This window comes from Canis aureus, chromosome 1 (assembly GCF_053574225.1).
Source record: "Canis aureus isolate CA01 chromosome 1, VMU_Caureus_v.1.0, whole genome shotgun sequence".
Taxonomy (NCBI): Eukaryota; Metazoa; Chordata; class Mammalia; order Carnivora; family Canidae; genus Canis; species Canis aureus.
Window position 1 is genome coordinate 111,759,162 of NC_135611.1, and position 25,637 is coordinate 111,784,798.

General features: G+C 40.4%; 1 protein-coding gene across 1 annotated transcript in view; it reads right to left on the minus strand.

Moving 5' to 3' along the window:
- Positions 1–7,377: 7,377 nt before the first annotated feature.
- LOC144311248 (uncharacterized) overlaps positions 7,378–25,637 on the minus strand; it is a 65,103-nt gene continuing 46,843 nt past the window's right edge. The window contains 3 exon segments of the mRNA XM_077893527.1: positions 7,378–12,129; positions 21,192–21,284; positions 21,831–21,957. Of these exon segments, the coding sequence (XP_077749653.1) occupies positions 10,736–12,129; positions 21,192–21,284; positions 21,831–21,957 (1,614 nt within the window). The 3' untranslated portion in view covers positions 7,378–10,735.

Genomic DNA, 25,637 nt, shown 5'->3' on the forward strand with positions numbered 1-25,637 from the left:
GAAATGCCAGAATGGAAGGAATCACGTAGTCTCGACTTCTTGGGTGGTTATGAGGGTTTCTACACTAAGAGTCTGCGTTGCCTCTGCCTGAGTGCTCCGAGAAATTATTCCATGGACACAACTTCCTGAATTCGAAATGCCTCCAATTGTGACAGGAGTATTGTTGGGAAGGGAACCGGTGAGGAGATAACAATCTTCAAGAAATTAACGGGGGCGGGGGGGGGGGCAGAAAATAACGGGGAATGATTGCTTAGGCGACACAAGATAATTGAAAGGTAGATGAAAGGACGATATGAGGCTAAAACAGGGTTTAAAGAATGGGTGGGATTGAATGACTTGGGAGAAGCGGTGACTCCTATGCCAGACCCTGATGTACCACAAGTTTAGTAGAAAAAACAACTTAAGACAGCCGAAGTGGAAGCTTGTCCTTATGGAAAGTCGCTCTTGCCTCACTTAAACTTTTTATTAGAATTATTATCCCTACTTCGGAGGTGAAAACGTCAAGTTTCAGTGAAGCTACAAAATTGTCCACTATCTTCAAACAGGCAGAACAGCTGCAGAGCTTGACACTGGAGTTATGCTGATTCCCAAAGCCTCTGATTTAACGCCAAAACACTGAGGAGGATTCTGTAGGTGAGGGAGCATGTTCCAGCATTAGGAGTTTTTTTCCTTTATATTTCTGGTTAAAATATCTTTATTATAGTTAGCAATTTTAAAACACATAAAAACTAAAAATAGTATGAACCAAAATAAGAAGAAATGCACCTAGAATCCTTCCCCCTGGAAAAAAAAAAAAGGTTTGTCTCCTAAACTTGTCTCCATAAACTTACATATACCTATCAACATACTTATTTGATTTTTAAAATGAACTCTCATGTTCTCTATTCATTTTTCTAGACTGTGTAAACTAAACATTTTCTAGTATCAGTCACTGAAAATCTAACTCCTTTCAAATAATGGCTGTATGATATTGCATGGAGCAGATTGAGAATGAAAACCACAACAGCCCCTGACATCTGGAAGCTGGTGTGGCACTCACAAATAGGTCATGTTGTTCTCCTTTGGGATAGTAAATGAATCACTATCCTCAAATGAGTGTTCTCTGAGACCATGGTGAAGTGAGACAAAACAAGGCTCCTTCTTAATTCTGTTGAGACAGACAAAAAACAAGATCACTGTGCCAGCCACACAATGCCAACATCCCCCTTTTGCTGGTTAAGTGACTGCTACTGCGTTATCCCTTAGATCTTTATCTTTGTTCCAGTCTGCCTTCACAAAAGATGAAATTTGTTGAAATACTCCATCTTAGAATTGCTCTTGCTTTCTGAAAGTATTTAATCTAGAGTGAACCCTGCTTCCTTAGGTCCTCCCCAAAACACCAAACAAGCCTCAAATGTTGTAATAGATTCTTTCTTTTACCCTCTTTTTCTTTGGATGCCTCATAGTTTTCCCTAGTGGGTGTACTCTCTTACTGCAATAAATAATAAATCCAACTTGTCTAACTATTGGTGTGTTTCTGGATAAATTAAGTAAATATTTTGGCACATTCCCAGATAAATAGTAGGTTTGCTATGACATATGAAGCTGCAATGAATATCATTTTATGTTCTTCTGGGACAGAAATTTTTGGCTAGTGAACTATCAATCACAAATCACTCCTTTCTTAATCTCTTCCATTTCAGAGAATAGAAAAAGCTGAATGCTCACTTGTCCACCTTCCTTGCAGCCACACAAGTCCATGCATGCAACTGGCTAATAAGATACTGTCAGAGAAGATTACAAGGTACAGGGGAGTAGGGACCTGTGCAACCATAATCTGTCCAACAGTTTGGTGTAGTGCACAGGGTCACCAAGGAATCACACCATGGCATGGTGGAAATGCAAGGGTTTAACAGCCTTGTTGCCCCAGGGTGGTGCTGGTTCCCCAAAGAGTAAGGTGGCCAAGGTGTTGGCCACCTTCTGGTCACATGAGGACAAACACGATGTAGATAATGTTCCTTCCTTGTTAACAAGGATGAATTACTGCAATGCGTAAGGATTGGAAGATAAGGGGTGAGTCCTTAGAAGGGCAGAGAAAATAGATCTAGTTGTTTGGTCACCCTTGCACTCCCACGTCATCCACTAACTCCCATGGCGTCTCTAAGGTTGCAGACAATGTCTGAAAGGAATAGAAGGCCCTGTGTGGGAAGCTCTACCCAGTTTGGGTCACTTGCCAGCCTCAAGTAAGACCTATTTTCATGCAGCATTGAACAACTGATGACATTGCTGAAAACAGGACAGTTGAAATGAGGTCTTTTCTGGGGGAGGAATTAAAAATTGAAGTACAGGGGCACCTGGGTGGCTCAGTGGTTGAGCATCTGCCTTTGGCCAGGGCGTGATCCCGGATTCCTAGGATCGAGTCCCACATCAGGCTCCTTGCATAGAGCCTGCTTCTCCTCCCTCTGCCTGTGTCTCTGCTTCTATTCCTGTGTAAAATGGCATACGCATTTTTTCCAGGCCCTTGTAGGGCTAAAGATTGAACTGGTGACATTGGGGGTTTTCAGGGTGAACATGGTTACTCATGGTGCTTATCTGCTGTGTGGTTTATGTACCTAATATGCTTGTGGGTGGGGTCCTTTGGGATGTTTCAGGTACTGGTTATTCTGGTTCCCATAAGTGAATGCAGAATGGGCACTGATTTTGGCTGCTTTTGGCATAAAATGTCACCACCTTCTGAGGGGGCATGCCCCCTCATGGCAAAGAATTTGACCCATAACAACAAAGACTCCTGCCTGCCACATAAGTTAACCAGGATGCAATGGGTTTTTGACAATACTGCATATCAGATAGGGAAAAAAAATAGGGCACCTGGGTGGCTCAGCAGTTTAGTATCTGCCTTGGGCTCAGGTCGTGATCCTGGGGTCCTGGGATTGAATCCCACATTGGACTCACTGCAGGAAGCCTGCTTCTCCCTCTGCCTGTGTCTCTGCCTCTCTGTGTGTGTTTCTCATGAATAAATAAATAAAAACTTAAAAAAAAACACAAAAAACCCTATATCTTTTTCCAGAAGAGAATGCAAAGGTTGGGTGATGTTCATTCTTTCCCTTTGCTATCTTGTACCTTAGATACTTTAATGTAAATTAATATTATTACATAATATATTTGATGATTTAAGAAATAAGAGATGGAAGAAAAAATACTTGGGTAATTCATACACAAATATATTAATAAAAAACAAGAAATACTTATATTTACAGTCCTCATTTCTGCATCTAGTCACATTGTCCTAACTAGTATTTATAACAGCTCTTCTACTACTTACACACATTCCCTTTGTGCTCAACAAGCACTTCATTTGGCTGTGGTTCTTTTTAAAAAATTTTTTAAAGATTTTATTTATTTATTCGAGAGAGAGAGAGACACACACAGAGAGAGAGAGGCAGAGAGAGAGGCAGAGGGAGAAGCAGGGTCCATGCATCGAGCCCGATGTGGGACTCGATCCCAGGTCTCCAGGACAACACCCTGGGCTGAAGGCAGGCACTAAACCGCTGAGCCACCCAAGGATTCCCTGGTTGTGGTTCTTTACCTGTAAATGAACCAAATGTTCATTCTTGAAGGGTCTGGGGCATTAGTTGACCTGCCTATATTGGGTTGTTTTACTTTTTAAGATTTTATTTTTAGGTAATCTCTACACCTAATGTGGGGCTTGAACTCACAACCCTGACATCAAGAGCTGCAAGCTCTACCGACAGCCATCCAGGTGCCTCTGGGTTGTTATACTTTTTCAGTAACTTTAATTACAAGGTATGGTAGTTGTGACATCCTAAGGGTTTCCTGTATTCCAGGAATACTCTATCTCCGTGGAATAGCAGCAGCCTAATTTTCCCTTGGTTAGGATTAATTACCACAGTCAGTTGCCTGTTGTTTCTGAGGCATGAAGATCCCAAAGTGGTTGGCAATGCTTCAACTTCCTATTCAGTGGAACTGTTGTTTTAATTCCTGATGGAAGCATTCTTCCCTTTGGAAATACCTCCACACCAACAGAGTCTAAAGGCTTATGGACAAAGTGTACAAATTTTGCTGGGATAATAGTGAGGGATACTACGGATAATAGTGAGGGATACTAGGGATAATAGTGAGTAGAGCCACTCCCATTTGAACCCCTTTATTCCCGCACCTCTATCTTCCACCTATGGATAAAACAGTATCATATACTGGACACTGATTTATTTTTTAAAGATTTATTTACTTATTTTAGAAAGAGAGAGAGCATAAACTGGAGGGGCAGAGGGAGAGAGAGAGAGAATTCTGAGCAGACTCTGCACCAAGCACAGAGCCTGATGTGGGGCTCAAACCCACAACCCTGAGATCATGACCTGAGCCGAAACAAAGACCCAGTTGCTTGACTGCACCATCCAAGTGCCCGTGGACACTGATGTGGACAATATACAGCAGCTGGGAGGACAGTATGAAGCCCCACAAGTTATTGGCACCTAATTGGCGGTGTAACTGAGGCTTTGAATGGCATTTCACCATACCATGAAGCCAAATGCTTCAGGATGATAAGGAAAATGGAAAGTGTCAGAGCAGCTTACATGGCAACCAAGACCTATTACAGAAACTTCTCTTGTTCTGGGCCCAGTCAAAAAGTTTTCAGAAAAAAAAAAAAAGTTTTCAGGTTGCTCATAAAAGGCAGAGTGACACACCCCAATTAGAAATATATTACCTTGAGACAGCTGGGTGACTCAATGGTTAAGCATCTGCCTTTGGCTCAGGGCATGATTCCAGGATCCGGGATTGAGTCCCACATTGGGCTTCTTGCAGGGAGCCTGCCTCTCCCTCTGCCTATGCTTCTGCCTCTCTCTGTGTCTCTCATGAATAAATAAAAAAAATATTTTAAAAAGGGAATATATTACCTCTAAAACCCAAAGAGACCCACTAGATAATGTAACTCATTTTCATGGGAAGGCTCAGATGCAACATGTTCTTCACCTAGAAGGGATAGTTCAACATACCAACACCACTGAATGCCTGGAAATTTTACTGGAGATGCAAGGTCCCTGAATATTTCTAGGATTTATTCCCACCATCTGACAGGTAAGTTGCTATATCTAAGGTAGTTCCTACTGCTTGTTCACCTGATCTAATCAACATAATATCATCAATGTGCCAATTGACATCAAGGATTCAGTCACTGAAAAAAATAAAGTTTATTTCCTCTCTCAGTGGACACTCACACTGGTACATAGACATAGGTCCCTTAGGGGAACCATGGGGAAAAGATTAACAGCCCACATTTTGCAGTACAGAAGATCCCATCCTCAAGAAGACCTGGCCTCCACTCTCCTTCAGGCAAAGGATTCTGGGTTTCTAAACTGGCCATGTCCTAGAATTGATTTAAGAGCTGTGACTCTGTTTTGATGAGTCAAGTTAGACTTCTGTTTACTTGACCTTAAGCTCTGCCACTTTTATGTAGATCAAATAATTGAGTAGATTTCCCATCTATCTATTCACTATGAACACCAAAATCAACAAGGAAAGGTCAAGCCAGTGCATGATGACTTGAAGCTTTTGGGTCCTTAATGCTTGAGCTGGAATTTGAGGCCATGTACTCATCTCCCCTCCACACTGTAGTTAGGAATAACCCCCTTATGCTCCTTAGTTTGTCCAAGATATTCTAAGGTAACAACTCCTGGTAATCCAAAACCTTGTCTTCAATAATTCTTTAGGAGTATCAAATGTATATTTCATATATGTTTGCCATGTCACACCATTGATTACCAATGCCCTATTTTCCATGGGGGAATGGAGTCATTAGTGCCTTTAAATCTAGTAAGATGCAAGAACCAATTCTAGAAAACACAGTTCAGAAAATTTATTCTTAATATTCTGTTCCTTTAGAACTATTTTTGGAACAAAAATCCCTTTTTTCATAAAGACTCAACCAAAGAAAAAATTATTAGGAAATAATATTTATTCCAGGAAACTGGCCTACTAGATTGTGGGGCTGGCTTGGCAAAGTCAAAACCCCTAAGAGGACATCAGGAAAACCAAAATGGACCTCTTTGTCACAAGCTGAAGATGCCATCAACAGGCAGGAAAATGCTTTCTCTCAGTGAAGTTTCAGCTCTGCCTCTAAGGACTTTTGTTATATCAGGCTAACCCAAATGGATCTAGGATATTATACCCTACTCAAAGTCAATTGATTCTGGACTTTAATCACATATTCTACAAAATACCTTCCTAACACCTAGGTCTGTGACAGAATAACTGGGGACCATAGTCTAGATGAGTTGCCACATAAAATTGACCATCACACAGATCTTCATCAGCAGGAAACTGGTTAAGGAAAAAATGATACTTGGTACACCAGAATACTATGTAGACACTAGAAATGAGGTTGTAGGTCAATTTATTGAAGTGACCTTCAAGAATTGTTTCCATCTAGCAAAAAACTCTAATTAGAAAATAGTATGTTTTAGGTTCCTTATAAAATTCTATACAACTCTTACTTTGCACGCTCATCAAAATATTAATAGTGGTGAATTTACCTACTACCTCCCACTTTCTTTTGACTTTCCTCTACTGATGTACTTCTTTTCAATGTCCAGGTATTATTCTCATCAGTAAAAGAATATGAAAGTATAAATAATCCTTTCAAGAATTAAATATTTGTATTAAGACATGGCAAATGTAACAAAATGTCAATCTCCAGATGAGTTAAGGCAGAGGTTCTGAGACTGCTAACTTTACAATCAGTCATAGTGTTGTCAAATAAAAAGGAAATATTGTGGTACTAGACTCAGATCTTCAAATGGATATCCCACCAATTTAGTTAGATGTTAATAACCTGGGAAGCCTCTTTTGAAACAGAGAAAAGATGACCTCGAACAATTTCTATCAAATGTAGGTAAGTCAAAGCTAAGATAGGGAAATCCCTAGGGACCACATAAAACAAGTGAATTCCATGGTCACAAGAGGGAACTGAAACTGAATGGCCTCACTAAAGATCTGGAACTAGATACTAAGAATTTACTACTGAGTGTGGTTGGGATTTTAGGCCTCGTGCACTCTGAGACATGAACATGAACACAAGCCAGCCAGTCTCAGGTGTTGTTGCTACCTGTAACCACTTTAAGAGAACCCCAGAAAAAAAAAAAAGAGAGAACCCCAGCTATGCAGGTTAGGTGTAAGCCCTACTTGTGGTCTTTTCAGTTTTAGAAGTTAAGGACTTTTGGCTTAATCTGATGAGATTTATTACAAATAATTAGCTTGGCAATGACTTATTCCAGTATTTGGTGACAGTTTAAATGCCACCAAATACTCCTTGCCAGAGAATATTACTAGGAATATCCAATTCTATATTATGTATGGATATACATAGAACACACACACATATACACAGAGATTTATGAATTTTATTATACTAGGAAGGCTATGGTCTGATTTCACAAAGCCTGTATTATGTTCTCCTGATATTACATGTCCCTGACATTATTTAAACAGTCCCATGATACTATGGGAACATATGAAATTTAAAGAAATCCTTATCGGTGAACACTCATCATTTCCATTTTAAAAATTGTAACTTTATTGATGCGTATTCATCTTTTCATTGTTTGAACTTCATCATCATATATTCCTAGTGTTTTTTTCCAGATCAGAGTTACACATTTCACATTCTGTTATATACTGCTTTTCAAAAGATGTATATTGTCATCAAGAAGAAAAACATATAACTGCCATTTCTGCAGTAGTATTTAATATATTTGATGAAACCACCAAATCCCAGATTTTTCTATTTATTTCATGAGGATGAGGGAAGAATATGGGAAGCTGTCCTTCAAATTTCACATAGCAAAAAAAAAAAAAAAAATATATATATATATTAAAAAAATTGGCATAGCTTCTACCAGAGAAGTTTGATTTTTAAAAAATGCTACAAATTAGAAAACAATCATATCAAAGATTACATGGAAATGCAGAAATTTAAAAATCAATGATGAACTCAAAACTAAGAAAATTTTTATCATTACTAAATCTCTTTTAATGTTACTTTGAACCCTTGCCTTAACATTGAGAAAATTCAATTAAGCTGTGTGCAGTAGCCAGTTATTGCAAAATTAAAATTGTTTCAGTCTGCCATGTGAGAAAAATCACAAAATAGAATTGAATTTCTACTATATAAACCAATGGAACATGAAATCAAGATCCCAAAAATAACCCAACCTCAGATCGATGGCTGAGGGAATGCCAGGAGCCAGCTGCAGTAAGATACTACCAAAATAATGCTGTGGAATGCAGTGATATATATTTCTGCATTTCAACTGTTTCTCTGAATTTTTTTCTAGTTTCCTTTTCCAGATACAATTTTTAAATATCATACATTTTCTTTTTGATTCATTTAAAATATTTTGTCACTACTTTCCACCATCTTAAGAACTATGTATATTGGTGTAGATGTCCTTGGGCTGAATTTTGGAGTGCTCTTGTGCCTTCTGGATCGGTTTCCTTCTCCCACAAAAAAGGTAGTTTTCAGCTATTATTTCTTTAAAATAATGTTTTTTTTGCCCTTTTTCTCTCTTCTGGGATCTCTTTAATGCAAATGTTATTATGCTTGATGGAGTCAGAGTTCCCTATCTTCAATTTACATAATTTTCCCCTCTTGGGCAGCCTGGGTGGCTCAGCGCTTTAGCGCCGCCTTCAGCCCAGGGCCTGATCCTGGAGACCTGGGATGGAGTCCCACATCAGGCTCCCTGCATGGAACCTGCTTCTCCCTTTGCCTGTGTCTCTGCCTCTCTCTCTCTCATGAATAAATAAAAATCTTTAAAAATAAAAATTCACCTCTCATTTGCTCAGCTAATTACTTTCCATTACTGTCTTCCAGGTCATTAATACATTCCTCTGTGTCATCTAGCCTATTTATTCCATCAATGTATTTATTTTAAAAAGATTTTATTTATTTATTCATGACAGAGAGAGAGAGACAGAGAGAGAGAGGCAGAGACACAGGCAGAAGGAGAAGCAGGCTCTGTGCAGGGAGCCTGACGTGGGACTTGATCCTGGGACTCCTAGATCACTCCCTGGGCCGAAGGCAGGCGCTAAACCACTGAGCCACCCAGGGATCCCCTCCATCGATGTATTTTTAATTTATTGTGTTCTTCATCTCTGATTGGTTCTTCATAACCTCAGTGGTAAGGGTCTCACTGAGGTCCTTCACTCTTCTCAAGTCCAGTGAGTATCTTTATGATCATTAAATTCTCTATCTGGTATATTACTTACATCTATTTTTGCTTAGGTCTCTTGCTGTGGTTTGGTCCTGTTCTTTCATTTGGGAGATATGTCCCTCTCCTCATTTTCTCTATTTATTATTAAAGTCAGCTAGGTCTCTTCCTCTTGAAGGTAACAGCCTCATGAAAGGGTTCTGTAGTGCCATGCAGTGCGTTATCTCCTGTTCTCTGGGACCTGTTGTTTCAGAGTGTCTCCTATGTGTGTTGCCTGTGCCTGATGTTGTGTCCCGGCCTTTTTCCTTCAGTCTAGTCATCTGGAGAGGCTCTTTGCTTGTTGTGGACAGGGTTTGGTCCTCAGCTGGGTGGATCACAACCAAATATATGCTGGTCTGCTTGTGAAATGAGACCTGCTGTCACTGCCACCTCTGGAAATGATCTCTCATAAAACATGCAGGTCAGGAGACGAGGTGTTGGTGGGATTTTATCTGGTCTCCTGGGGAAAGGGGCTCACAGTGCCAGCACTGAAGCAAGTGTGACTGGGAAAGGGATCCACTGGATTAGACGGGTAGGGCTTGGTGTAAGCAGGTTAGGTAAGGTGTGTTGGTGCTGCAATGGTTCCAGCAAGTGGCCATGTTTATGCTGGGGGGCTGGGGAGAGAAATGGTGCCTACTACTCCTTTGTTCCTGGAGGGGTGTCCTCATAATCCCTGCCTCTCCAGGCCATGCTCTGAGATGAGTAAGTCACTCTCCCTCTCATCTGCCCCTAGCATTTTTCAAACTGCTGATTCCTGCCTCTATTTCCACTGGTTGGTTATTGTGCTCTCCCAGAGCCCAGCCCACAGAAACTGAAAATCCAGTTAAGTCCCACTGGTTTTAAGAATTCTTGGAATTTGGCCCATCACTTTCAAAGCCAGATGTCATGGGGATTTGTCTTCCCTGTGTGGGCTCCCCAGTGTGATAGTCTGGTTTTTGCCTTCTCTGCACCACTGGCTTTGTCCCCCACCACTGACTGCCAGTCTGTTTTACTCTCAAATTGCATCTTTGCCTTTCCTACCTCTTTTAATATTGCCTCATCTCTACCTTTAGTTGATGAGTTTGTCTTCAGGTCGGTGTTTGGGTTACTTATGCTGATATAAGTGTTGTCTAGTTGTATCCATAAGGGGGCAAGCTTAGGGTCCTCCAACTCTGCCATCTTCCCTAATTCTCTCTCTTCCCTTTGATTCATTTTACAAATAAACACTAAGTACATATACTGAGTGCTACTCAATGTTGATTATATAGATACAGCAGCAAACTCCTTGCCCTTACGGAGTTTATATTCCAGGGGACATCAATTTTAATATCCACCATTAGAGTTTGATAAGTGCCTAAAGAAATTCTTATTTCAACAGCTTATTTCTTGAGTGATAACTGTAACTGTGAAGGTTCTAACTAAAGCCCTTATTGCACCACTTGTGTGATCCTGGGATCACTGGGATGTGTTCAGCTATGGCTGATATATTCACTTTACCGATACAAAGTTTTTTTCTATGAGACTGGATGAAATTTATCACCAACATGGGTTCTGTGATGAATTTTAACATATGAACTTGAACTGAACTGCTTACCACATATCTTACACTTATAAGGTTTCTCTCCTGTGTGAACTCTCTGATGAGATTTTAGATGTCCAGACTGACTGAAGACCTTACTGCATACATTACATTTGTATGGTTTCTCTCCAGTGTGGACTCTCTGATGAACCTTAAGATTTGAGGTCCTAGTGAAGTGCTTACCACATGCCCTACATGTATATGGGTTCTCTCCCATATGAACACTCTGGTGCACATCAAGATCCAAGCTTGTCTTGTAGCCCTTACCACACTCCTCACATTTGTATGGTTTTTCTTTGGTGTGGACTTTCTGATGAGCTTGCAGGCATGATTTCTGACCAAATCCTTTCCCACACTCTTCACATTTGAATGGTTTTTCTCCACTGTGGACTCGCTGATGTGTCAAAAGAGGTGAGATCCATCGGAAGCTCTTCCCACATTCCTTACAATTATAGGGTTTCTCCTCTGTGTGGAACCTCCGATGGTAATAGAGATGTGTCCTAGAAAAGAAGCTCTTTCCACATTCTTCACATTTGTGTGGTTTCTGTCCCATGTGGACTTTCTTATGGATACGAAGACGCGAACGCCAAGTATAGGACTTCCCACACTCCTCACATTTGTATGGTTTTTCTCCTGTGTGGACCACACAATGACTATTAAGTGCTGACCTACGACGAAAGCTCTTACCACAGATGTCACACTTAAATGGCTTTTCCCCGGTGTGGACTCTCTGATGGTCCTGAAGATGGCAAGCATTAATGAAGGCCTTCCCACATCCCTTACACTTATAAAGTTTCTCTCCCGAGTGTAACCTGCAATGATTACTAAGTTCTGATCTACGGCTGAAGCCTTTCCCACATTCTTCACATTTGAATGCCTTCCCTATAGTGTGGACTTTCTGATGAGTTTGCAGATGTGAGTTCTGACTGAATTCTTTACCACACTCATCACACCTATACCGTTTCTCTCCCAGGTGAACTCTCTGATGAATACGAAGTGCTGAACTATAAAAGAAGCATTTCCCACACTCACGACATGTATGAGACTTTTTTCCAGAGTTTAACTGCTGAAGATCACAGTTGGAGGTATCACTGAAGAATTCTTTACACCCATTTCCCTGGTAAGTTTTCTGGCCTGTGCAGATTATAGACAGTTCTGCTCCCACCTGGCTGGGTAAATCACATTGTTTGTACAACTGAGAACTCTTTATCATGGAGTTTTGACATCGGGTTAAGTCATTTGCAATGTGTTGCCAGATTTGCCAGCAAGAAAGTTCTTCATGTGGTTCTGCTTTAGGACTAGTCTCCATTTCATGTTGGACTTTGTCTCCTAAAATGACAGAATGCAGTGATGTGGACAAATGAAGGCTTTGTTCAATGTCTTCAAGATTTAACAGTTAGGGAAGAGCATGGGACTTTAATGAATCAAGGGAATATTCCCTACATCTTTCTAGTGTTTATCATGGTCTCTAGTTTAAATGTCTACATAAACCAAGAGGTAGTCTAGTAGGCCCCTATCCAGTAAGCACTAATGAAACAAATTTAGAATCCCACTAGTCTCATATGTGACATACAAGTTAGAAGTCAAAGACTGAATACCAAAATGATGATACATGTTAATTTTGCTGTTTCTACTGAATTTCAAAAATCAGTGTAAACTCTTACTTTAAAAAAAAAAAAAAAAAAAAAAGCTCTACATCCAACATGGAGCCCAACACCCAGCTTAAACTCACAACCCTGAGATCAAGACCTGAGCTGAGATTGAATTGGACACAACTGACTGAGCCATACAGATGCTCCCAGTAAACTCTTAAACAATAAGTTATGCAGCGAATAAATTATATACACAATGACAGCCTTTGTCCTCAATATCTGAGAGGCAGTTCTAAGCCCTTGCAATGTCAAGCCTGAAAGGAGTGCTATAACGTCTTGGGTCACATTAGAAAGTTTAATAATATGATTTAGGGATGATATGACCATACCAGAAAGACCAAGAATTATTTGGGGTGATGCTTTCAATCACCTACTGGTGTGGACCAAGCATGACCACATGAACCCATTCAGTCTACACTGGTCATATGACAGAGCTCCAATAATTACTCTGGACACCAGATCAGGTGAGTTTCCCTAATTGGCAATATCCTGTGTATAACTACATCTTCAGGGAAAGTAACACAATAACATATCTCTGACTCCATGGAGAGAAGACAATGGAAACTCTGCATCTGGTACTTCCCTAAACTCCCTCTCTTGTGCTTTTTCTCTTGCTTGATTATAAGGTGTATCCTTCTCTGTAACAAACACTAACTCTGAGTATAACCGCATTCAGTGAATGCGGTCCCTTTTAGAAAATGATTCAATCTGAAGGCAATTTTGGGAATCTCCCAAACCTATAGTTGAAGTCAAGTGCAGGAGGTCTGTGTAAACTGTCCTTCTAAACTTTGTAGTTGCTTACACTCTTTGCAATCTTTCTGTCAAACAGCCAGAACTGACTATAGCTATATATTTTAAGTATTCCTGCATTCTACACAATGTGTGTAGTTCCTCTTAACTGTGTTCATACACATGGTAACTTAATATATCTAAAATTAAAAAGGGAAAGGAAACTGAAGTTTTGCTGTCAAATCAGAAGTCTGTATCTTACAGGAATATCCACAAGGGTAGTATTACTGATAAAAGAATCAAAGGTGGCAAACCACTAGGGGTGAAAAGACTACATGAAGGTTTATGCATCTGGTTTCTTCTGAGGCTTCTGGACTAATTCAAAACAAAGTATGGAAAATCTTTGGATGTAAATAAATTGGGTTATCACATTAGTTTTTCCAGTTGAAAACTGCAGCCTTTTAGTCATCTGTAAAATAAACTTTAAACCATGCAATAAGTATTTAGGAAAAAGGGACAGGAACTATCTGAACATCATTATTCAGGAATGGGGTGATTGCATGAATTGTCTTATAAAGTCATTCGTATAAATCTGTGTACACATAAAATGTTTCTTTTGGAAAAAAAAAATATTTCTTTTGGGTATACTGAAAGATGCATTTCCTAGTAGGGCTTGTGTTCTAAAAAGTTTGAACTTAGTTCAGGAACTCAGCAAGTCTCTCATTCAAAAAATGGTTCAAATGGAAAAGTAAGTCCTAAGTATAAAAACTTTGAAAAATATCCATAGGTGAGTGTGCACCTCTTGGTTATATTTAATAAATTGTCCCTTTAAAATAGTTTTCTTTGGGGATCCCTGGGTGGCGCAGCGGTTTGGCGCCTGCCTTTGGCCCAGGGCGCGATCCTGGAGACCTGGGATCGAATCCCACATCGGGCTCCCTGCATGGACCCCGCTTCTCCCTCTGCCTGTGTCTCTGCCTCTCTCTCTCTCTCTCTGTGACTATCATGAATAAATAAATAAAATCTTTAAAAAAAATATATATATATAAAAAATAGTTTTCTTTGGATGAAGGAGAAAAAAAAAAGTCTGAGGATGTGACAATTTTGAGTGGGCCATTTCCTGATACTTTCCAGGTTATAATAATGTTCATAATGTTCATCAATTGAAAATGAAACAATAGATTTCATAATAAATATATGGAAATCATGTGAAATCATTATTCTTTAAAGCTTATTTAATGGCTACATTTGTAAAAAAAATAAACGTGCAGAAATATATACCATATTTTTGAACAAAAATGATCAAGAATAGACAATATTCAGCTGTGTGAGTGGTGTTATTTTCATCATATCCACTTCTGGTACATGAAGGGGAAGCCTGGCTATAATGATGTGGACAAAGGTTTTGTAAGAAGCAAATGGGCTAGAGGAGGGCAAATTGTGGAAGGGATAAACAACTTTCAAGCTGATTGCTATCTGAGAAATCAGGGAATTGAGGGTCCCCCCCCCCCCGCATTTGTGGGGGATCTGTTCAGGAACAGACATCAGAATCCTCATTTTAAAGATTTTTGGGGGCACCTGGCTAGCTTAGTAAAATATGTGACTATTGATCTTGGGATTGTAAGTTTGAGCCCCACATTAGGAGTAGAGATTATATTAAAAAACTAAACCTTTGGGGTGCCTGGGTGGCTCAGCTGGTTAAGTGTCTAACTCTATTTCAGCTCAGGTCATGATTGTAGGGTGGTGAGATCAAGCCCCATGTCAGACTCCACACTGGTCATGGAGCCTACTTAGGATTCTATCTCTCCTTCCCCTGCTACCCCTCCCCCACTCACACTCTAAATAAATAAATATATAAATAAATAACCTTTAAAAAAAAGTATTTTTTGAGGAAGAGAGGAAGATGGTAATGGAGTAAGAGGATACTAGGCTGCCCCTACCCCACAAATACAACTAGGTAACTACAAAATCATCCTCATTACCCCAGAATCAACCCAAAGACTGGCAGAACAAACTCTACAACTAAAAGTAGAGAAGAGGCTACATCAAAGAAGTTAGGAAACATGGAAACATGGTTTGGGAGAGAAATAGATTGTGGCTGCTGTGGAGAAGAGGGAGCCATGGTTATGAAGAAGGGAGTGACACAGACTAGCACACAGGAGAGTGCACAGGGAAAATATATTCGCATAGCAAAAAGCAAGAGAGGCCAAATTTTATGAGTTCTTGCAGACAGCAGTGTTTGAAGCCTTGAGTTTTAAAGGTCAGCAGGCTTGCCCTGGGGACAGTCTGAGCCACTGGGGCTGCTCTTGGAGAGAAGGCAGGGCAAACAGCCCATGGACATACAGCATGGAACAGCAATCTGAAGAGTACCTGGGACACACAGTGGGGAGGTTATTTGTTCATCTTGGAGCATGTCCCAGAGAGATCCTCCAGAAACAAAGGAACTGGCAGGTGACATTTCCCTCCCCAGGCCCTAAGCACAAGCACAGGGCCTCCTGCAGGAACCAGTACAATGGGATCCCTGGGTGGTGCAGCGTTTTGGCGCCTGCCTTTGGCCCAGGGCGCGATCCTGGAGACCCGGGATCGAATCCCACGTCAGGCTCCCGGTGCATGGAGCCTGCTTCTCCCTCTACCTATCTCTCTGTGTGTGTGACTATCATAAAAATAAATAAATAAATAAAAAGAATTAAAAAAAAAAAAAAGAAAAAAGGAACCAGTACAATGCTAATACTTGCTACCTAACCTGCCATGCTCCATGCCACGCTCCCTCACACTCCACTGGAACTGTCCTTCCCAATCATACTTGCCATAGTGCCAGCATGACAGGCCTCCTCCCCTAGAAGATTGGCCAAACCCCTGCCCATACCATGTCTCCCACTCAGGAGTTTTGCAGGGCGTCAGTGCTGGCGGCAGTGGCAACAGGTCTCTTTTCATGAACAGACCTGAGCACACCTAGTTAAAACTTGCCATATTCAGGCCAGGATCAAACACTGCCCACAGTGGGCAAAGAGAGCCTCTGCAGATGACTGTCTTGAAGGATGAAGAGGCCAGGACATAACAGCAGAGCGCATGCAGCATACATAGGAGATAGAGATACTCCCTGATGCACCAGGCCCTGGGAAACAGAGGACACTGCAAGATCTCTTCTTCACAAGGCCATTACCCTCAAGAACAGGAGATATAGCTGACTTTCCTAACACACAGTAACAGGCACAGAGACTTACAGAAAAGGAGAAGACAAAGAATTTTTCTAAATGAAAGAACAGGACAAGGCCATGGCCAGAGACCTAAGTGGAACAAATCCAACTAATATGCCTGATAGAGAATTTAAAGCAATGATCATAAAGATACTCACTGAACCTGAGAAAACAGTAGAAGAAATCAGTAAGACCTTTACCACAGAGTTAAGGAATAACATAGTAGAGATAAAGGTTCAATAAATGAAATGAGAAACATACTTGATGGCAAGAACAGCAGGCTGGAAGAAGCAGGAGAACAAATTAAAGACCTAGGAGACAGTAATAGAAAGTAATCAAGCTGAACAAAAGAAAAAAGAATTATGCAAAACAAGAATAGACTTAGTGAACTCAACGAACCATAAAACATGTAACATTTGTATTATAGGGATCCCAGAAGAAGAACAGAGAAAAAAGGGAGTAGAAAATTTATTTGAGAAAACAATAGCTAAAAACTTCCCTAATCTAGGGAAGGAAACAGACATCCAGATCCAGGATACAGAAAACCCCCAACAAAATCAACAAAAGCAGATTCATACCAAGGCATATTGTAATTAAAATGGCAAAATGTAGTGATAAAGAAAACAATTTTAAGATAGCAAGCAAAAAGAAGACAGTTACATACAAAGGAAACCCCATAAGGATATTAGCTGATTTTTCAGAAGAAACCATGCAGGCCAGAAGAAAATGGCATGATATTCAAAGTCTTGAAAGAAAAAAAATCTGGAACCAATAATACTCTATCCAGCAAGGTTACCATTAAAATATAAGAAGAGATAAAGAGTTTCCCATATGAACAAAAATCAGAGGAGTTCATGACCACTAAACCAGCCCTGCAATAAATATTAAAAGGGGACTCTTTGGGAAGACCAGAAGTGACAGTATAAAAGTAGGAAACACAAAAGCAATAAAAATGAATATTTCTATTAAAAAATCAGTCAAGGAACTCATAAAATAAAAGGATGTAAAATATGATACCATATACCTAATACATAGGGATGAGAGGAGTAAAGAATGAGTTCAATTGTAAATGACCATCACCTTAATGTAGTCTGCTATACACAGATGCTGCATACAAACCTAATAATAATCACAAATGAAAAACCACTGATAAATATGGAAAGAATAAAGAGGAAGAAATCCAAATATACTGATTAAAAAAATCAGCAAACCATGAAAGACAAGGATCAGAGAAAATCTTCAGAAACAAACGCAAAACTAGTAATAAAATGGCAATACATAATATCTATCAACAAATTACTGTGAATGTAAACACACTAAATGATTCAATTAAGAGACATAGGGTGACAAAATGGATAAACAAGACTTCTATATGCTGCCTATAAAAAACTCATTTTAGACCTAAAAGTATCTGCAGATTGAAAGTGAGGGGATGGAGAAATATCTATCATGCAAATGGTTGTGAAAGGAAAACCAGAATAACAATATTTACATCAGATAAACTAGACTTTAAAACAAAGACTATAACCAAAGACCAAAAAAAGAACACTAATAATAATAATAAAGGAGATAATCCCACAAGAAAATACAAGAATTGTAAATATGCACCCAACATGGGAGCACTCTAGTATATAAAAGTTAATGACAAACACAAAGGCACTAATCCATAATAATAAATTAACAGTAGGGAACTTTAACACCTCACTTACATCAATGGACAGATTATCTAAACAGAAAATCAACAAGGAAACAATGGCTTTGAATGACTCATTGGAACAGATGGATTTAACAGACATATTAAGAACATTCCATCCTAAAACAGCAGAATACACATTCTTTTCAAGTGTACATGGAACATTCTCCAAGATAGATCATATATTAGGCCATAAAACAAGTGTCAACAAATTCAAAAAGATCAAAATCATATACCATACATCTTTTCTGACCACACTATGAAACTAAAAGTCAGTTACAAGAAAAAAATCTAGAAAGACCACAAATACATGGAAGTCAAATAATATGCTAGTAAACAATGAATGGGTCAACAAAGAAATAAAAAGTACATGGAAATAAATGAGAACACAACAGTCCAAAACCTTTGGGATGCTGAAAAAGTGGTTCTAAGAGGGAAGTTTATAGCACCACAAGCTGACCTCAATAAGCAGGAAAAATTTCAAACAACCTAACTTTACATCTAAAGGAGCTAGAAAAGGAACAACACACAAAATCTACCAGTAGAAGGAATAAAATAATAAATATTAGAGCAGAAGTAAATGATATAGAAACTAAAAGAACAATAGAACAAATTAAAGAAACTAGGAACTAATTCTTTGGAAAAAAATCAATAAAATTAATAAACCTCTAGCCAGATTTATCAAGACAAAAGGAGAAAGAACTCAAATAAATACAATCACAAATGAGAGAAGAGAAATAACCAACCACAGAAATACAAATAATTACAAGAGAGAATTACAAAAAACTATATGCCAACAAACTGGACAACCTAGAAGAAATGGATAAATCCCTAGAAACATTTAACCTAACAAAACTAAGATAGGATGATATAGAACATTAGAACAGACCAATTGTCAGCATAGAAACTGAATCAGTAATCTAAGAGCCCCAACAAATGAAAGTCCAGCACCAGATGGCTTCACAGATGAATTCTGTCAAATCAAACTATTCCAAAAAATAGAAAAGGAAGGAAAACTTCCAACTTCATTCTATGAGGACAGCCAGCATTACCCTGATACCAAAACCAGATGAAGGCACCACAAAAAAAGAGAACCATAGGCTGATACCTTTGATGAACATAGATGGAAAAATCCTCAACAAAATACTAGCAAACTGAATCCAACAATATATTAAATAAATCATCACAATCAAGTGAGATTTATTCCTGGGTTGCAAGGGTAGTTCAATATTTGCAAATCAATGTGATACATCACATCAATAAAAGAAAGGATAAGAACCATATCACATCACTATTTGAATAGATGTGGAAAAAGCATTTGACAAAGTACAACATCTATTCATGGTAAAAACCCTCAACAAAGTAGGTTTAAAGGGAACATACCTCAACATCATAAAGGCTATATACGAAAAACCCACTGGTTTATGGTCACTTATTGACTGCTTCCATGGGTCATGGAGTGATTGGTGAAAAGGAAGCCTATGCACTGGTTTCTTACAAGGCTTCTGGGTTCTTTGAAGATAGAGTGGAAAAATTTTGGATAAAGTTAAATTGGCATTTTGCATCAGTTTTTCAAAAATTGCAAACTAAAAACCCTTACTGAGCTGTGAAATAAATTTAAAAGCCTGTAATAAGCATTCAGAAAAATAAACTATCCTACATCACCGATGACAGTTAACACAGTTAAGTTCTCCTATCCATTTATTCATTCATGAAGTCAATAAATATTTGCAAATACTGCCTCATCCCTGGACTAGTCTGGGCATGAAGGACACATCAATAATCAAAACAATTTAAGTTCTCCTCCTGCAGATTATAACCATTGGGGAGAGAGAAGTAAGAGGTAAACAAAAATGTATGAGACACAATAGAAAGCAAGAGGAGTAAAGACAGCATTGTATTTTACGCAGAATGGTCAGAAGGCCTGTGTCATGGTATTAAAATCTAGCAGAGACCTAACTGAAGAAGAGAAGAACCAGTAGGATTTTCAGTGAAAGAATATTCCAAGCAGAGTGAAAAAGTAACAGGTCCCAAAGGGAGAAGTTTCTGTAACAGACTTAATGGTTCCTGAAAGATGTCCATGTCCAATCCCCAGAACCTGTGAGCATGCTATGTTATGTTAACTGGGTTGTGGATGCAATGAAAGATGCTAATCAGCCGATCAGAAAAACAGGAAGATCATTCTGGATTATCTGGGAGGGAGCAATGTCATCAGAAGTGTCCTGACAGGGTAGCAGACAGGAATGCAGCCTTGTAGACACCTTACATATTATCCCCATGAGATGTGTCAGAGATCATACCTAAACAACAAAAATACAATAAAAGTTTATCATTTAGTCTGCTACATTCATAGTAATTTGATAAGGCAGCAATAGGCGATGTACAATATCCTTGGCAGGTCTGAGTAACGGCACAGAGGACAACGTGGGTGGAAAAAGGCAGTGAGAGGGGCACCTGGCTGGCTCCATCTGTAGAGCGTGTGACTCTTGATCTCAGGGCTGTGAGTTCAAGCCCCATGTCGGGTGTAGAGATAACTTAAAAACAAAACAAACCTTAAAAAAATAAAAATAGAGAAAGATAGAAAGAGGACAGATGCATTCAAAGGAGAGGAATTCGGGATACAGAGCAGACTCTAAGAGTCACTGTAAGTGGTTTTAAATTTAAGGTGAAAAAAAGAAGCCATTATGAATTTTTAAAAAGATTTTATTTATTTATTTATTTGAGAGAGAGAGAGAGAGCACACACACAAGCTAGGGCAGGGGCAGAGAGAGAGGGAAAACCAGGCTCCTCACTGAGTGGGGACCCTGATGCAGGGCTCGACTGCAGGACCCTGAGATCATGACCCAAGCCAAAGTCAGACACTTAACTGACTAAATCTCCCAGGTGCCCAGCCATAGTGGATTTTGAATAGAGGAATGGCAATCTCAATTACATTGCCTAGGAATTACTTTGCTCATAGAAAACAGATGTAGGATGGGAAGGTGGAAGCACAGCAACCTGTACAAAGGCTGTTATAATAATCCAGGAAAGAGGCTTGGCAGTTTAGAATATGGAAATAAGCATGGAGAAATATCAAACAGACAGTAGAACTGCCTGCAAGACCCTTACTTACTTGGTTCTTACCTGAATTGCCTTTTCTTTGGGTTGCTAACTTCACCATCCAAAACTTTTCTTCCCTTACCAAGTGAATCATATCTCGTTTGAATGGCTGATGCCCTGTGAACACAAAGTCATATGCTTAAAGTCAACAGATTCTAGGTAAAATTCACTGGAAAATGAGGTTCCCATTACATACTCATCAAGCAATCAGAAGCAACGTTTTTCAAATATTCTTTTCTCATGACTCATCTGAAGAAATATCATTTGCCAAGTCTCCTACACATATAGAGAGTTAGGAAGTGTATGAGTTAGGAAGTACTTATTCTTCAATTTTTTGGAAGAATGTGAGAAGGACTGCTATTATCTGATTTATTTATTTCATTAAAAGTTGACAATAGGATTCATTGTACTGGTGTTATAATTCATGATAGGGTCAGAAATACATCAAGTAGCGCTAGCTGTATACCATCCATCTATAGTTCTTCAACAAAACAAAAATTTGTTGATTAAAAAAAACAAAAAACACTCTCTGTGTGTCCCACATATATTAGGGAAGTCAGATGCCCCAAATCAGGGAACCATTTCAAGGGCCTCAAAGGACACAAAGGATACAAAGCCACTCCTGGAGACTAACATTCAGTTACAGAGGGCTCAAGACCTCACCCACAGAGACCAGGTTTCCGAAGTTCTCTAGCATCACATCTCGGTAGAGCTTCCTCTGGGCGGAGTCCAACAGCCCCAGCTCCTCCTCTGTGAAGACCACGGCCACGTCCTTGAATGTCACTGCTTCCTATGATACCAAGCACATGTAATCTCAATCTTACAAGCAACCTTCACTGGGAGGGACAGCACTGAGAGATACTATTTTCTTACCTGTCACTTTTACTCAACAGAATGGCTAACATTCCTGACCCTTGGTTTCCTGTGTGAACCTGAGAAGGTTTCTTATATTTTACATATGCCAGTGGAATATGAAATCAGAAACCTCCTTCTATAGCAGCTCTAAGGAGTCAATGCAGAAGCAGAAGTAAGGGCCTGGTAAATCCAGCAAGACTGGATGTTTTAAACTAAGATTATACCTCAATTTATAACTAGAGGCAACCAAGATGTCCCAGGTGGTGAACGGATAAATACTACATCCAGACCAGAGTACAATTTAGGGATTAAAAAAAAGCTATCAAGCCATGAAAAGACATGGAGTTACCTTAAATTCATATGGCTAAGTTAGAGAATAGAATATAACAATCTGAAATGCTATATACTGTATGATTCCAACCATATGACGTCCTGGAAAAGGTAATACTATGGAGACAATAAAAAGATCCATAGTTGGCAGGGATTAGGGGAAGAGAAGGATAAATAGGTGGAACATAGAGGATTTTTAGGGCAGTGAAACTACTATGTAGGACACTGTATCAACAGAGACACATTACAAATTTGTCCAAACCAACAGAAAGAACATCAAAGTCAATCCTAAGGTAATCTATGGATTCTGGAAGCCTGGCCAACACAGGTCCATTGATTGTAACAAGTGTACCACTCTGGTGGTGGATGCTGACAGTGGGAGAGACTGTGGGTACATGAGGGCAGGGTGGGAAATCTTTGTACTTTCTGCTGGATTTTACTGTGAATGTTTAAACTGCTCTAAAAAATAAAGCCTATGTATATTTACACACCTAAGGTTACTTCGAAAAAACAAATATATGAAGAAAAAAATATATGAAGGAATAAAAGTAGACCAGTTAAGTGACATGCAGGGAATGACTCAGACATAAGACAGACAAATTCTAGCTCTTCCTGTGTGAAAATCTCCAACAATATTTGCATTAAGCAGGGGGGGAGGAGCAAGACAGCGGAAGAGTAGGGTCTCCAAATCACCTGTCTCCACCAAACTACCTAGAAAACCTTCAAATTATCCTGAAAATCTATGAATTCGGCCTGAGATTTAAAGAGAGACCAGCTGGAATGCAACAGTGAGAAGAGTTCGCGCTTCTATCAAGGTAGGAAGATGGGGAAAAAGAAATAAAGGAACAAAGGCCTCCGAGGGGGAGGGGCCCCGCGAGGAGCCGGGCTGAGGCCGGGGCGAGTGTCCCCAGGACAGGAGAGCCCCGTCCCAGAGGAGCAGGAGCTGCACGACCTTCCCGGGCGGAAAGGGGCTCGCAGGGAGTTGGAGCAGGACCCAGAAGGAAGGGGATGCCCTCGGGCTCCCCGGGTCAGTAACAGCAACTGCGCACCCAGGAGAGTGCGCCGAGCTCCCTAAGGGCTGCAGCGCGCACGGCGGGACCCGGCGGGACCCGGAGCAGCTGAAGGGGCTCGGGCGGCGGCTCCGCGGAGGGGGCTGCGCGGCCCCGGGAGCAGCTCGGAGGGGCTCCGGCAGAGGAAGAGGCTCCGGCAGAGGAAGAGGCTCCGTGCGGAGGGGGCTGCGCGGTTCCAGGAGCAGCTCGGAGGGGCTCGGGCGGCGGCTCCGCGGAGGGGGCTGCGCGGCCCGGGAGCGCGAATCCAACAGCGCAGGCTCCGGAGCACAGGGCGCCGGGACACAGCCCAGGATCCCGCCTCCCCCGGGACAGGCAGAGGCCAGGAGGGCCCAGGACAGCGAGGACGCTCCTGCCCCAGTTGAGCAGATCAGCGGCCCCACCCGGAGCCTCCAGGCCCTGCAGACGGAGTTCCTGCCGGAGCTGAATCCAGGTTTCCAGAGCTGCCCCGCCACTGGGGCTGTTCCTCCTGCGGCCTCACGGGGCAAACAACCCCCACTGAGCCCTGCACCAGGCAGGGGCACAGCAGCTCCCCCAACTGCTAACACCTGAAAATCAGCACAGCAGGCCCCTCCCCCAGAACACCAGCTAGACGGACAACTTCCAGGAGAAGCCAAGGGACTTAAAGAACACAGAATCAGAAGATACTCCCCGGTGGTTCTTTTTTTGTTTGTTTTTGTTTTTGTTTTGTTTTGCTTTTTGATTTGTTTCCTTCCCCCACCCCCTTTTTTTCTCCTTTCTTTTTCTTTCTCTTTTTCTTCTTTTTTTTTTTTTTCGTTTTTTTTTTTTCTTTTTCTTCCCTTTTTTTTTCTCTTTCTCTTTTCTTTCCTTCTTTCTCTCCTCTCTTTTTCTCTTTTTCCCAATACAACTTGCTTTTGGCCACTCTGCACTGAGCAAAATGACTAGAAGGAAAACCTCACCTCAAAAGAAAGAATCAGAAACAGTCCTCTCTCCCACAGAGTTACAAAATCTGGATTACAATTCAATGTCAGAAAGCCAATTCAGAAGCACTATTATACAGCTACTGGTGGCTCTAGAAAAAAGCATGAAGGACTCAAGAGACTTCATGACTGCAGAATTTAGAGCTAATCAGGCAGAAATTAAAAATCAATTGAATGAGATGCAATCCAAACTAGAAGTCCTAACGACGAGGGTTAACGAGGTGGAAGAACGAGTGAGTGACCTAGAAGACAAGTTGATAGCAAAGAGGGAAACTGAGGAAAAAAGAGACAAACAATTAAAAGACCATGAAGATAGATTAAGGGAAATAAACGACAGCCTGAGGAAGAAAAACCTACGTTTAATTGGGGTTCCCGAGGGCGCCGAAAGGGACAGAGGGCCAGAATATGTATTTGAACAAATTCTAGCTGAAAACTTTCCTAATCTGGGAAGGGAAACAGGCATTCAGATCCAGGAAATAGAGAGATCCCCCCCTAAAATCAATAAAAACCCTTCAACACCTCGACATTTAATTGTGAAGCTTGCAAATTCCAAAGATAAGGAGAAGATCCTTAAAGCAGCAAGAGACAAGAAATCCCTGACTTTTATGGGGAGGAGTATTAGGGTAACAGCAGACCTCTCCACAGAGACCTGGCAGGCCAGAAAGGGCTGGCAGGATATATTCAGGGTCCTAAATGAGAAGAACATGCAACCAAGAATACTTTATCCAGCAAGGCTCTCATTCAAAATGGAAGGAGAGATAAAGAGCTTCCAAGACAGGCAGCAACTAAAAGAATATGTGACCTCCAAACCAGCTCTGCAAGAAATTTTAAGGGGGCCTCTTAAAATTCCCCTTTAAGAAGAAGTTCAGTGGAACAGTCCACAAAAACAAAGACTGAATAGATATCATGATGACACTAAACTCCTATCTCTCAATAGTAACTCTGAATGTGAATGGGCTTAATGACCCCATCAAAAGGCGCAGGGTTTCAGACTGGATAAAAAAGCAGGACCCATCTATTTGCTGTCTACAAGAGACTCATTTTAGACAGAAGGACACCTACAGCCTGAAAATAAAAGGTTGGAGAACCATTTACCATTCGAATGGTCCTCAAAAGAAAGCAGGGGTAGCCATCCTTATATCAGATAAACTAAAATTTACCCCAAAGACTGTAGTGAGAGATGAAGAGGGACACTATATCATACTTAAAGGATCTATTCAACAAGAGGACTTAACAATCCTCAATATATATGATCCGAATGTGGGAGCTGCCAAATA